At 42.0% G+C, this 14295-nt stretch overlaps 1 protein-coding gene across 11 annotated transcripts in view; it reads left to right on the top strand.

Moving 5' to 3' along the window:
- Inpp4b (inositol polyphosphate-4-phosphatase type II B) overlaps positions 1-14295 on the top strand; it is a 796958-nt gene that overhangs the window by 426233 nt on the left and 356430 nt on the right. For all 11 annotated transcript variants that reach the window (XM_060393235.1, XM_060393232.1, XM_060393233.1 and 8 more), the window contains one exon: positions 13346-13464. In XM_060393235.1, coding sequence (XP_060249218.1) covers positions 13346-13464 — 119 coding nt within the window. The remainder of the gene's footprint in view (positions 1-13345; positions 13465-14295) is intronic.

Consider the following 14295-nt stretch of genomic DNA (forward strand, 5'->3'; position numbering starts at 1 on the left):
AGACTTCAGGCAGCTAAAACTTGACCTATTGATCTGAATTCCTGCCTCCCAAATATTTCCTACCCCTATGATTCGCATGTGTGTGAAGTATACCACCATCTACTCTACGAAATATCCAAACTCTGGCTCCATTAGGACAACTTCTTCCTTGTCAATTTGCCCCAGAGTTACCATCTAGTTGTCCACATGCTGTGTTGAGCCCATATTGCCATATTGTGCGTTCAAACAGTGGTAGCAGTCCCCCCTTCTGCCCTTCAGTGCCAAGCCATGGGGAGTTCTCGTCTCGACCAGTGAGGAAGTCCTCAAGTATCAATGTGTTTCCTTGTCTCTAGGCACTCTTTTCCAACACAATAGCCAGAGGAATCTAATGTGACTTCCCTGTCCCCCAAATGTAGTCCTCCAATGGTCTCCAGCCTCTCCAACTTCGAAGTAACTTAATGAGTTCTGCCCAGGGAAGCATGCCAGTCCTACCTTACCCCATGGTACTGTGGCCCAGTCTACCTCAGACACCTGCTCTTTTTGTCTACTCCTCAATGCCTGAGCATTGCCTACATATTGAACATACTGACTCCTTAGGTCACAGGCAGAGGTCAGACCATCCTGGGTGCTTATGCTGACCTGTTTCTCCAGCTTTCTTATCTTATTTCTCTGTTTAGAATGTCTGCTTGCAGGTGTACTAAACTTGGACCTAAACCAAACAGGGCACTTTCCAGCATTCAGTAAACTTCCTTGGGCTGGATGCATTCAAGAATTTCAACCCTCGTGCCTTTCTCCATACTGTACACTGATGTCTTTCCTGGTGCCTCTGACAGGGTATCATACTGATTGTAAGCATATGATTTGAAAAACTAAGTTGACAGTATAATGTATATAATCATCCATACTTCATGGTTTCCCAGTTCTCTTTAGAATAATGGAGTCTTACAGGCTTTGCATTCTTCTAGAAATAACTGAAGCAAAGAATCAGTTAAGGGCTGAGATTAACAAACCGGTTCTAAAACAGACTCGTGGCTGAATCTCACCATGCAGATCTGATGTTCAGGATTCCTCACAAAGTGACTTTGAAGGGCCTGTGTTGTGATGATGACACTAGGAAGCTAGCTAGCAGTCTGTGCTGGGGTGTTCTTAAGAGTAGACACATACAGATGGCCACAAGAAGACTCACAACTGAGATGGCAGAAATGACTTTATCCGGAGATTTGAGATCACATTTGATCCTGCAGCGTGTCCTTGTGAGAGCAGTTGGCTGTACAGCCAGCTCCAGACCTTTGAGTCCTGACTCTCCTGGCTACCTGTATGGCCATAAAAAATTCTTTTCCAGTGTGTGTTGTTTTTCAGACTGAACAAGACAGCTTCCTACTGTGGTAAGAATGGCGCTAGGTATATAAGGATCACTTTGTGGTATTCTAGTCATTATTTTGTGTTAACTTCTTACCAATAAGTTATGAATGAAAGTACTCATTCTCCATAGTGTTTGACCAAAGTGTATGAACATCAGCTGTGCATTGTTAATACAGGATTGGAAATTTCATAAGTCATTTTCCCACGTGTTCTATTTTATTGGATCCTCATAATTATTTGGTGAGAATAAATAGAATTATTTATATTTCCAGATGGAGATAAGGAGGTATATTATAAAAAATTAAAGGCATATAGTTAAGACTGGAAATCTATGATCTTGAACTCTTTTTTTTTTTATACTGTTGGAATATGGACAGAGTGCAAAAAAAAATTTCCTCAAAACACAAATAGAAGATGCCTTTCCATTGATTTTTGTACATTTTAGACAGGGTCTTGGTACACAGCCCAGGCTAGTCTCAAATCCCCAGTCTTTTTGCAGCAGCTTCAAGAATACTGGAATTGCAGACTGCAGGCATGTGCCAGCATGCCTGTTTCAACCAATTCTTCTCTCACTTAGACTTCTGCATGTCGTGGAGAAGAGAAGACATTCTTTCAGGATTTGGACTACTTCTTAACATTTCCTGGATTCTAAGCAGTCTGTACTCTGATAGCCACTTTGCTGAGTTGTAGATTTAAACTATTTTCTCAGAAGACCAAAAATATTCTGAAAAAATAAACTCTTTGATGCCTTCACTTTTAAATTGACCAATTTTTTTTTTTATCCTCCGTAGACTGTTGAAGCAGGAGGGTTTGCTTCAAATCATCACATACTTTTTGCCCCTCAACTTGCCCGTGTTGCTTTCTTCCCTCTACATTTTACCTATTTGCTGTACCGGATGCAGACAGTATGTGCCTTCCTGTTCCTGTGAGCCCTCATCTTATCACGGAGGACATGAGAGTCTCACCAAAGTCTTCTTATTCAAAACCTGTATTGACATTTTCTTTTGTTAGCACAAAATCTTACATGTGCTTGAAGACTCAAGTGAAACCAGAATCACCTCCTTCAAAAGATTCAAAATTTGTTCAGCAAAGAAATGTAGAAACAAAGACACTTAAACTGAGAAATTAATTATCTGTCTAAAACATCTAGTCTTCATATTTTTTGTTACCCTTATTTTCTAATCTACATTATGCATGTCTTTGATTTTATTTTGTTTTAATATTGGTTGTAAAATATTTGTCAATAGACTGAAAACCATTTAGGAATCACACACACACACACACACACACACACACACACACACACCATACACTCTTTCTTGGTTCTGTTTTATTTAAGACAATGCCTCATCTAGTTCTGGCTAGCTTACAACTAACTATAGAGTTAGGGATGGCCTCAAACTCATGGTCTTCTTGTCTCTACCTCTATCTTCTGGGATTGCAGACATATGTCACCATTTGCAGATGTTAAAACTATTGATTTCACACGTAAGTATTTAACCCAATATAATCCCAGGAAGATTTTAAAAAATTAAATTTAAAAAATACTTTAAGCACCACTCTGTAAAGCAAGTCCTAGGCACAACTTCTTACAAACCTTCTAAAGGAACTTACATTGAGAAAATTCATCTGGAAACAGCCTTATTCAGGATTTGTTGGAAGCATATACATGACTCAGAGTGCTGGGTGAGAAATCACCCAGGAAGTGGCTGCTCCCTTTATTTCTTCCTGCCTAGACAAGTGGATCTCAGAGTTCTGCTGGAAGCTCCTATGTCCTCAAGGCAGCCTCATGGGCCCTTCCTCCCCATACTTTTAAACAGCAACCAGTATGTGGCTTAGTTAGAACTCAGCAACTTTGCCCACACAGCCCTTAGCCATCCTCTTTGGCAACAGAGGTCCCCCAGTGTCCTGAGCACATTGCTGCTACCTCTTCTATCCACCAACTACACTGGCCTTTTCTCTTTGAGGAAGGTTGATAGCAGAAACCATCGGCCTGACTGAATCCACTAACCAGCCTTATGCCTGGTAGGAACCTGTCTGCTACTCTGAAGGCAACTGCTCTGAAAAGTGTTACCCTGGAGGAAGGGGAAGTAAGAGTCTCAAGTCTCTGTCTGTCTGTGTGTGTCTGTGTGTGTGACCCAGAGGTTACCTTTGGGTAGCTCCTTGTGTTCCACCTTATATTTGGAGACAAGGTCTCAGTGGCCCGAAACCCACCAAGCTGGCTAGGCTGGCTGATGCCAGGGATCGGCCTTTTTCTCCCTCCGGAGCTGTGGGCTTCCATGGGCACCGCCATACCCGGTTATGTATGCTCAAGACGCTGGGATCAAGACGTCCTGCCTGAAGACAAGTGATCCTCCTTTAGTTCTCCCGCTGTAGACTCCTTTAACGGAATGTCGATATTCCTTTTAGTTTTCAGCGCAGTCTGCCTTCCTCCATGGAATAACATCTTTCTGTTTTCTGAAGCAGCACATATGTTCCTGCTGAAAAGAACAGCAGCAAGCAGAGCACTTGCTGTCTTCCTAAAGTGGAATGTGGGCTGGGAGCAAGCACTGACAGAGCCATGCCTGTGTGCAATGCCAGGCGATGCCAGGCCAGTTGACGGTTTGTGGCATGGGGCGTGAGATCTCAAATCCAAAAAGACTCGAGCACAGGCCTGTTTATAATTCAATTGCTACAAGATGGAATCTAAGCCACCTAGGTAATATTCATGAAAAACAAGACAAAATGGGATTTTCTAAGGATTGACTCGAGAGAAGCTGAGGGAGAGGGGATGAGTTCAAGAATGGAAGCCTTCTGGTACTGACAAAAGTGATCTGAATAAAATTTGTTCTTTTTATATGCAAATCAGCTGTCTGCTCTACAGCCGGCAGCATTGCTTGCTCCAGCACAGGCAATCCAGTAGTGTTTAAGAGAACACATTGCTTGCTCCAAGCACAGGCAATCCAGTAGTGTTTAAGAGAGCACCATGGTGCCAGGAGAGGAACACGCTCCTTTTCTTCCCCAGACTACCCACTGAAGGATTTTGAACTGGTAGTGGTTTGAAGTGTATTTTAGCATTCAGGGTGTTCCCTGAGGAAAGAAGTGATCCTTACCTTCCTGACCACTTTTTCTCCTCTTATAAACACATTTTTACTTAACACACACACACACACACACACACACACACACACACACACAGACACAGAAAGTAAGGTAACTTATTTTTATATTGCTCTGTATGTGACAAAATAAAACATTTTATTTCAAGGCATATTTCCCAACAAGGAGAGCCTAGCCTTTTAGAAGAAAGAAATCAGTTTCATTTGTAAGTGAATTGGCTGGGATAGGATTTAAGAGCTCAAATTTCAATGCAGCAAGAACTGTAAAGCCAGGTCTTTTAGATTCCCACTTGTAAATTATCACTCCTCATTCCTCAAGAATTTTGTCACATGCTTCTTCACTACAGCCTTAACCTCATGCTTTCCCCAAGTGGCATCTGAGTTCTACTCTCAGAAAACAGAGTTTTGAAATTCTGGTAGACAAGCTGATCCTCCATCGAGCACGAGTCCAAGCTGTCTAGAAAATTAACTCCGACTCTGAACACTGGTGTTCTGGTAAAGTGAAAAAGAGAGTTTTCCTCCATGAGCCTTCCATCACAGTCTACAGCCAGCCAGTGACTGGCTGGACCCCATGGAATGGTGGGGGCCACAGACAGCACACTGTCATCCTTGCACAAGCGGAGGGACTGAGCCCAGCGCTGCCCAAACAGAGCACACGCTAGAATGGTTCATGTATTATCCTACATGGGAACAATATTAAAATCTTTATGGTGGCAATTTGGAGGCACACGCTTAAGTGCTATTCCAGTGTGCCTGAGGGACTCTAGCATTAGGATGGCCCCAGTATTTGTTTTCATCCACTCCTGCACTCATCCCGTACCATTCCAAGCTACATGAGTGTGAAAGTTATCTTTCTTTCAGAGAAATAAAGTCATTTTGAATTTTAGAAATCAGTTTTTATTTTATTTTTACATGGTGACCAGAAAGAGAAAAGAAAAATCTATAAGAATGGAGAAAAAAGTCAAAATTTCAAAGGATTTCCCCATGTGTCCACTTTTATACATTTATTCTGATTTTTTCCACCAACCCTTGGTTGTTTTGGCAGCTCTACATGATTTATATTTTCTTTAGAGAAGTGTACGTTAGTTAAAATCTGCCACACAACACTTAAAAAGAAAATAACACATTTTTATTTCTACAGAGACTTAAAAAATGGTTAGTAAACCAATAGGAGAAGCTGACCTTTGACCTTGACCCTGAGAGTCCCAGGTCTGAGGGAAACACAAGAGGCTGCCCCTGCCAACTTGTCTTTCAGGATGATGAGAAGAACATGTGTTAGGGGGTAATTTGAGACATTAGAGAAGAAAACAGAAAGCAATAAACCTATAAAAAACTACAGAAAGCAGATGTTTCTCAATAAAAAAGTAAAAACTAGAAGGAACAAAGAGAGAAAGGCTAAAAGAGAGAGAAACAGAGAACATTTCAGAAAGCAGAGAATGGCTGTTGAGGACTGACGTGTCAATGGCCATTGGTCGGCTCAGTACCATCAGAGTCATGTTCTTCTAGGAGGCAAGGCTAAGCTTATCATGCAAACTGAACCCAGGATGCCCGGTTGCTGACGGAGCTTTCCCTGTGTGCACGTTGGCATGAGGTGGGGACACTGTACATGAGGCTTTCTTCCTGCCCATTGTGTTCTGGAGCTCAGAGCCTGGGAACGAGGAGCATCATCTAATAAAATCAACTCAGGAGACCTGTCCCATAAAGGCTGATATTTGAGGCTTCAGAAAATTGCTTCTTGAATTTCCGGAGGGAAGGAAGGGAAACAAAACAAAACAATATGAGACAAAAATCATCCAGGCAGAGGCACCTAAAAATGAGAATGCCTAATACATTGGAGAAGTAATTAAGGAGAGGAGTTGTTAGGCTCTTTAAATGCTCTATATATCTTTTCATGCATGATGTAAATTAACTTAATCTAGGTGTAATCGCTGGTGTACACTGGCAACTGTGAGGCCCTATAATGGAATCCTATGATTTATTGGACTGGAAACACAAGCTAAATTGGCTTATCAATTTATTAGTGGAATCCAATTTTCCAGAGTACAATAAGAACTACTCTATAAATGGTATTTTTGAGAAACTTAACCAAATATTAAAACTATGAGACATGGATGAGACACTGTCTGCAGGCTGGGAAGTCTTCCTCAGTGGTCAGGAAGAAGCTGATCCTTATCAGAGGGGTAGTTGGATAAGAACAGTGTCACTTGGAGACCTGGAAGCAGCATGGTTATTGCTCTAAGCTCCTGTGTATATAAGACCACACATATGCTCTAGAGCGCTTCCTGTTCTATGTCATGTGGGCTTTCTTGATCTTCACAGGTTTGGGTGCATGTCTTCAGGTTTCCTCAAGAACAGAGAACAGAACTCCTGACACTCACATCCAAGTCCAAGGCACACCTCCAACAGGCTTCCCTGGGTTCTGTTTTTATGCTTTTGATTTTAAGGTTCTGCTGGTGTGTGCACCAGCACTTGGGGGACTGAGACAGGAGGGTCACAGGGTCAGCCTTCATTTGCACTCACACACACATCACATTCACACACACAAAAACACACTCATAAACACATACTCACATACACACATACTCTCTCACACACATATACTCACACATACTAACACACATACTCATAAACACATACATCCTTAAATACACACTGATACATTCTCTCACAAGCATACTTACACTCACACACAAATTCAAACATAAATACATACACACACATGCAAACACTATATTAATTATTTCTCAACATCATGACAAAGTACTTTGACAACAGCAATTTCAATGAAAAAGAGCTTACTGTTTTCTTCAGGGCTCCAGTATTCTGCCCATCATGATAGGGTGGTCATGGCAACAAGAGCAGGAGGCACCAGGTCACACTGCATCCACGGTCAGAAATTAATAAAAGATAAATGCTGGTGTTCAGCTCACATTCTCCTTTCATCCTTTCTGGGCTCTGACCCAGTTCTGAGGGAAGTTACTGCTCACACAGAGAGTGACTCTTCTCGTCTCAAGCCAGTCCATATAATCTCTCACAGACGTGCGCAGAGGCTTGTCTCAGAAGTATTCTAGAGCCTGTCGAGTTAATAATCAATATAAACTATCGTAATTACCTTACATAGTTTATATGCAAATCTTACAGCATCTTTGTTGTTGCAGTGGGTCAAACAGTATTAGCCATTTGCAAGAAAGCCACAAAGTTCTTCAGGTATGATCCAGCTACTAAACACAATTTTGTCTTTGGTCAAAAAACTATCTTTAGGCATCTTTGGTAGAGCACTATCCCAGCACATATGATGCCCTGGGATCCATCTCAAGTACCATATAAACTGTGGACAGACATGTGCCTAGAATCCCATTATCAGGAAATAGAGGCAGTGGAATTTGAAGTTCAAGGTCATCCTCAGGGATACAGAAAGTTCAAGACTATCCTGGGATATATGATACCTTGTCTTGACAACAAAACAAAAATCCAAAATATTTCTTTTTTTTCATTCAGTATTTAATTTCCCATATTTATCAATGTCTTCAAATTAACAACCACTTCAAATTTAAACGGTATGCAGGCACAAAATAGCATATAATTTTGAAATTATATATTTAATGGAATCATTCTTTACTTTTTTATTTTTTTAATTTTTATTTTTATTTATTATTAGTTACATTTTATTAACTCTGTATCCCAGCTGTATCCCACTCCCTCATTCCTTCCCAATCCCTCCCTGCCCCTTTCCAAGTCCACTGATTGGGGAGGACCTCCTCCCCATTCATCTGATCCTGTTTTATCAGGTATCTTCAGGACTGGCAGCAAAGTCCTCCTTTGTGGCCTAGCAGGACTGCTCCTCCCTTGGGGGGTGGGGAGGTCAAAGAGCCTGCCATTGAGTTCCTGTTAGAGATAGTCCCTGTTCCCCTTACTATGGGAAACCAATTGGTTATTGAGCTACCACAAGCTTCGTCCGAGCAGAGGTTCTAGGGTATATCCATACATGGTCCTTGGTGGAATGTCAGTCTTAGAAAAGACTCCTGAGCCCAGATATATTTGGTCTTTGTGGAGCTCCTGTCCTTTCCACGCCTTACAAACTCCCCCTTTTTTCATATGATTCCCTGCACTCTGCCGAAGGTTTGGTTATGAGTCTTAATATCTTTTTAAATTATTTATTTATTCACTTTACATCTCAATCATAGATCTCTCCCTCCTCTACTCCCCATCCCACCCTCTGTATTTCCTCCTCCCCCACCCCTTTTCCTCAAAAAAAAGAGGACACCCCCCCCAACTCATTAAGTCACATCAGTCCAGTCTTCTTGCCCTGTGACTTGTGGAGCCAGGCCTGCTGGGGGAGGGGATGCTTAAGAGGCAGGCAACAGAGTCCATGTCAGAGACAGCCCCTGCTCAGGGAACACACAAGGAAGCCCAAGCCTCCCATCAGCTACATCTGTGTAGGAGGTCTAGGTCCAGTCCATGCATGACCCTTGGTTGGTGCTTTAGTCTTTATAAGCCCCTCTGGGTCTGATTTCTAGGCTCTGTTGGTCTTGCAGAGTTCCTGTCACCTCCAGGTCTGTCTATTCTTCCAACCTCTTTTCTATAAGACTCCCTAAACTTAGCCCGAGAAACACTTAAAGAAATGCCTAATATCCTAAGTCATTAGAGAAATGCAAATCAAAGTTACTCTGAGATTCCATCTTACACCCATCAGAATGGCTAAAATCAAACACTCAAGTGACAGCATATGCTGTCGAGGATGTGGTAAAGGGAAATTTTGCACTCTCATTGCTGGTGAGGATGCAAACTTGTACAACCACTTTGGAAATCAATCTGGTGCTTTCTCAGAAAATTGGGAATAGCTCTACCTCAAGAGTTAGCTATGCCTCTCCTGGGCATATACCCAAAAGATGTTCTACCATACAACAAGGACATTTGCTCAACTATCTTCCATGCAGCTTCATTTTAATAGCCAAAATGTTCATTATATAGGCAGTGTCTCCTATGTTTCTCAATCTCCTCTGGCTAATTTTTACTAGAGAATTTTAGAAGTGTGGAAGTGCTTGTCATTGTACCCTCCCCCGACCCGTTCACATATATCTATTCTCCATCTTCTTAGTTCTTGGGGAAACAGGGCAGACTTTGACAGTTGCTACTTCCACTGAATCGTGGTGAGGCAATACAGATTACAGAGCTTCACAGAAGAAAGAGGCCTTAGAGAGCAGGAGGTGATTGCTTGGGCTGTCTTTGAACACAGGCTACCTTGAAATTTGTCCCTGTCCTCCCTCAGCCCCAGACCTCAGCATGCTTATTCTTACACTGAAATCCATCGTTCAGAACTCCTTGAATTAGACAGTCGTATTATTCTCTGATATGCATCAATTTAATCTTTAGGCATTTTTCTTATTTTATTAGCATAAATTAATTATATCTATGAGTTCCATTGTACATTTTCATGCATGTATATAATGTGTTTGATCATATTTTTATCACCCATTACTCTTTTGTCTCCTACTGACTCCATTCCTCTTCCCGATTACTTCTCTTTTACATTAATTAATTAATTTTTATATGTGATCTAGTGTGTTTAATTAGGGTTCCTTTTTAGAAAGTTGTTTTTTGGCTATACCACTAAAAAATAGTCTCTCTCTGCTTCAGCAACCACTATATACCCATAGAGCTTTTGTGAGGCTTGGGGGGAGAATTAAAAAAAAAAAAAGAAGCAAGAATTCAAAACTTTGTAGTCTTATAGTGTTATACATTAAGGAAGAACATTTATCGAGGGGACTTCTGGATTAGAGTCCCATGTGGTAACAGGAAGGAGTAAGGATGCTTTGGAAGATGGATATAATTTTGTAAGTATATTTAAGTGTTCTTGTCTTAGTCACTTTTCTTTGCTATGATAATAAACCATGACCAGGGCAATTTATAGAAGAAAGAATTTCATTTGACTAGTATTTTCAGAATGTTAGAGTCAATGATGGTAGAACACAGAAAGAGCTGAGAGCTCCTATCTTGACCCACACAGGAGATAGCCTTGGGAATCACACAAATCTTTTGAAATATCACAGCTCACCTCAGTGACACACCTCCTTCAATAAGGCTACGCCACACCGTTAATCCTTCCCCAGCAGCTCCCCAATTAAGGACCAAGTATTCAAATATGCGAGCCTATGGCACCGTTCTCAGTCAAACCACCACAGTTCTTCATTGACTACTAAGCAATCCCAGGAGTAGCATACCTGTGCAGTCCTCACTGATTCAACCTTCACAAGTCCTCCAGAGCAGTTGCAGATCCATGCTTATCTGTTTCCCTTTATGAAAAGTACTGTATCATAGACTGCATGTGTAAAGAGATGCAGTCTGGTAACAGTTCTGTCGTTGGAGTAGAACTATGTTCATAAAATTTATTTTACATAAAAGTGAAGATCCAATACTCTTAAATATTAATATAACATTATTACTAAACATTAGTTTTGCTTGTAAAAAGTCCAGTCATAAGAGACTCATGTTCTTTCTGCCCTGACAGATGAGGCAATTGAACGGCAGTTTGTGATTTGTTTACTCTGTGCCAAAGAACTGGAAAACAGGAACTCCAGGACTTCAGGAATTCTGTTTGATCACAGGATTTCTCTGAGCCTCTGACTGCCTTAGTGTTAAGAAACAGTAAATTCTGTGGACTGTTAGAAAGAAAAGAGATGAGAGCACAGCCTCCAATGTAACTAGTGTTGCCATTGTTCTCTGTGCCTGGTTTTGAACATAAACAGTAACGGAATAGAAACCAGTGCTCGTCCTAGCTCACTGTTGGGCATCTGAAGAATTCACAGAACCTTCAGTTTTATGTGGTGTCTGTTCTTGCGGCAAGTGCACTTACAGGCTTTTGGCTGAGGCAGAATAGCTGCTCACTTCTGGGAATAACCACAGTCACAGTCAAGCCGGATAAGAACTCTAAAGAGATGTGACTTACTTTGATCAAAGGTGTCAAGAGCTCATAACACAGGGGTGAAGCTGCCACAAGAGAGTAGGTGAGGCATGTGTGTTTGAAACCCAAACCTCTATCTGTAAACTCCAAAGATGCTTTTCAGCTTCAGTAGATGTTCACAGTGAACAGAAAACCAAGAGTGCTGAAATGAAACACACTCACTCATAAGGCAAGTAAAGGAAATGATCAAAATAACCACTCAAGAGCCGTGTGCAGGGATCTTCCAGGGAAAGAAGTTTTCCAGCGACATTCTGTTACTGAAACCGTGTGTAGGTGCTTTATTATTTTCTTGTTTGTTTGCCTTTTTCAAGTGTAGATTTGTCAGGATAAATAACAAATGATAATGGCAGTGGGTCTTCCAAAGGCTGATAAGTTTTGTGAAAGAGATCAAGTAGTATGCCAAAGCAAGAAATGGGAATAAGGAGTTTTACTACAATCTGAATAGTGCAGGTAATGAGCAGAAGGCCTTAGAATAGTGAAGGTTAAATAAGCTGTGCCTATTTTTGTCCACCCGTGGTTTACTTAGCTTTTTGTGTTTTGCTTAAGCATGTGATTTCAGTAAGGAAAATTTAACCACAAAATACCAGACAGTAATAAAAGGACCCCAAAGTTTGGCAAGGAGTTAAGAAGTTAATGCCCTCCTGCTTCCCATAGCATTGCAGAGTTCAGGACTGGACCTATAGCTGTCTGGCTGTTAGTTCCCCTTTAAAGTGCCTCTATCTTCTCTCATTCTGCTTCTATAAATAAGGTGATCTGCGGGCCATTGAAGGGTGGTAATTACATCTATAAATTGCTTTGCTTCCAAGTTTCAAATTTAAGCTGTATTACCTTTCCCAGTGGCCTGGCAAATTGCAGAGGCCCCACCCCAGTCCCTCCTCCTCTGCCTGTCTTCTTGGTCTTGGAATGGGGTGGGGATGGTGTGGAACCCAGGACATCGTCACCATGACACACTCCCAGGCCTGCTTCTCCTTTACCCCAGCGGAAGCTGCAGCCAGTGGCTGCCCAGCAGTTTGACCCCTCTCTGCTGAGAGAGGGTACTTTTTAGCACACTTAGTCAATTTCAAGAAGTAAAAATACTATTTCAAAATCATAGGGGGAAATGTAGGCAGGAGAGCAGATAACAGACCTACTGGAAAGGAGTATATTTTATTCCCCTTTATTTTATTTTTTTTCCTTTTTCCAAAACTAGGGAATGCTAAGTGAGAGGAAAAAATACTCCAGTGACTATGGGGCAGTGGCTGGAGCTGTAACAGGAGCCTGGCTGTTTCAAGGAAAAGTGTTTAGAATGTGCGGCCCCTGGGCAACAATTACCCAGTCCTTATCGGAGGTGCTCCCTCCTTGAATGATCCTGAATTCCAGACAGGGGGTTCTTTAACCCCTGCCTGCTTCCTCTTAGGCTTGAGCTCCTTCACTGTGGCAGGGTAATCACTCTTCCTGTTTCCGCAGTGTGGAAGACTGTAGGCAGCCAGGTAGGGGAGGATCGTGAGGCGTGCATTCAGACATTTGCCCTAACAGAGCCAGTGTCAACAAGAGTCATCTTAGTTTCCTGGCTGCGGCCCAAATTAACTTACTTCATGCAAGAGTGTGAATGAAAGCCTAGGGGTTAATGACGAACTGAAGCCCCCGCCGACCCTGAGCTGTGTGTGTGTGTGTGTGTGTGTGTGTGTGTGCATACTCACACACTGGTGCTGGGATCTCAGCGCACTCAAGACTTGCAACGTGCTGCAAATGTGGTCAGTGGAAATGAACTCTCAATTCAGCCTGGCAGCACGTGACTTCCTATTTCTGTAAGGTACTTCCAAGAGACTTCCTCTGTAAAGCCAGCTGAGAACCAGGACATTTCCTTCAGCGGCTAGACAAAGTTTATTTCAGCTCTGGACAGAAGTTTGCCCTGAGAGATCGAGTGAGATATTTTCTTTCTTTCTTTTTCCTCTGCTGCTGCCAGCGTGCAAGGATCTTGTGGCCCCTGTCAGTGATCGGAAACTGAATACAGTGGTGCAGATCTCAGTAATCCACCCCGTGGAGCGGACCTTGACGCGGTACTCCAGCACAGAAATTGTGGAGGTGAGCCGGACATGTGTTTCTCTCTGCCTGTCTGTCTTTCTCTCTGTGAGCTGTTGTCTCTGAGTGTCCTATGCACGCTGCCCTCTCCTCCCCCCACCTCTCCCTCTCTCCCGCCCTCTGAACAGCTGACATGAGTTAGCCTGTGGTCTGTGACCCTGCTATTGCTTTCGTCTGTCATTAAGGAGCGCAGATCTGAGGTTTCTAAGCACATGCAGAGTAAGCACATTGAAAAAAATTTGAAAGGTCTTTGTTTCCTTTCACGGAAATCTTCTGAATTCCCAAACAGAATATTTGTTTATATATATATATATATATATATATATATATATATATGTGTGTGTGTGTGTGTGTGTGTGTGTGTGTGTGTATGTACATTATCTATCTATATTGATTTTAAATAAAATGGAATGAGCACATTTAATGAAAGAAAAAGCATAAAGTACTCACAAAGTTCAAAACAGGTGAAGGGGTTTTCACTCTGTTTCTTTCCTGAGCCCAGTCCAGTCCAACAGTAAATACCTTAAAATCTCTGCCACCTGTGTCTTTCAAAGGGCAGTGTTTTCCAGAGAAAGGGGGGTGATTAACTTGATTAGCTGTAATGTTTCCAGGCAAAAGGTGTGTAAATATTACTCATGGGACAGGAGGTTTCCTATTTACATTTATTGTTGCTAATACAACTCTCAGTGCCTATGGGAGGAAATTCATTATTGTGCTGGCCCAGAGTCAACAAGGCAAATGTTTCCCTTCAGATGATTCTGTTCTGGTGACACACTTCACGACCTTAGCAAGGGAGAGATTCTTATTTGCACATCTGCGGCCCTGGAGCAGGTA

The sequence above is a fragment of the Meriones unguiculatus genome, chromosome 10 (assembly GCF_030254825.1).
Source record: "Meriones unguiculatus strain TT.TT164.6M chromosome 10, Bangor_MerUng_6.1, whole genome shotgun sequence".
NCBI lineage: Eukaryota > Metazoa > Chordata > Mammalia > Rodentia > Muridae > Meriones > Meriones unguiculatus.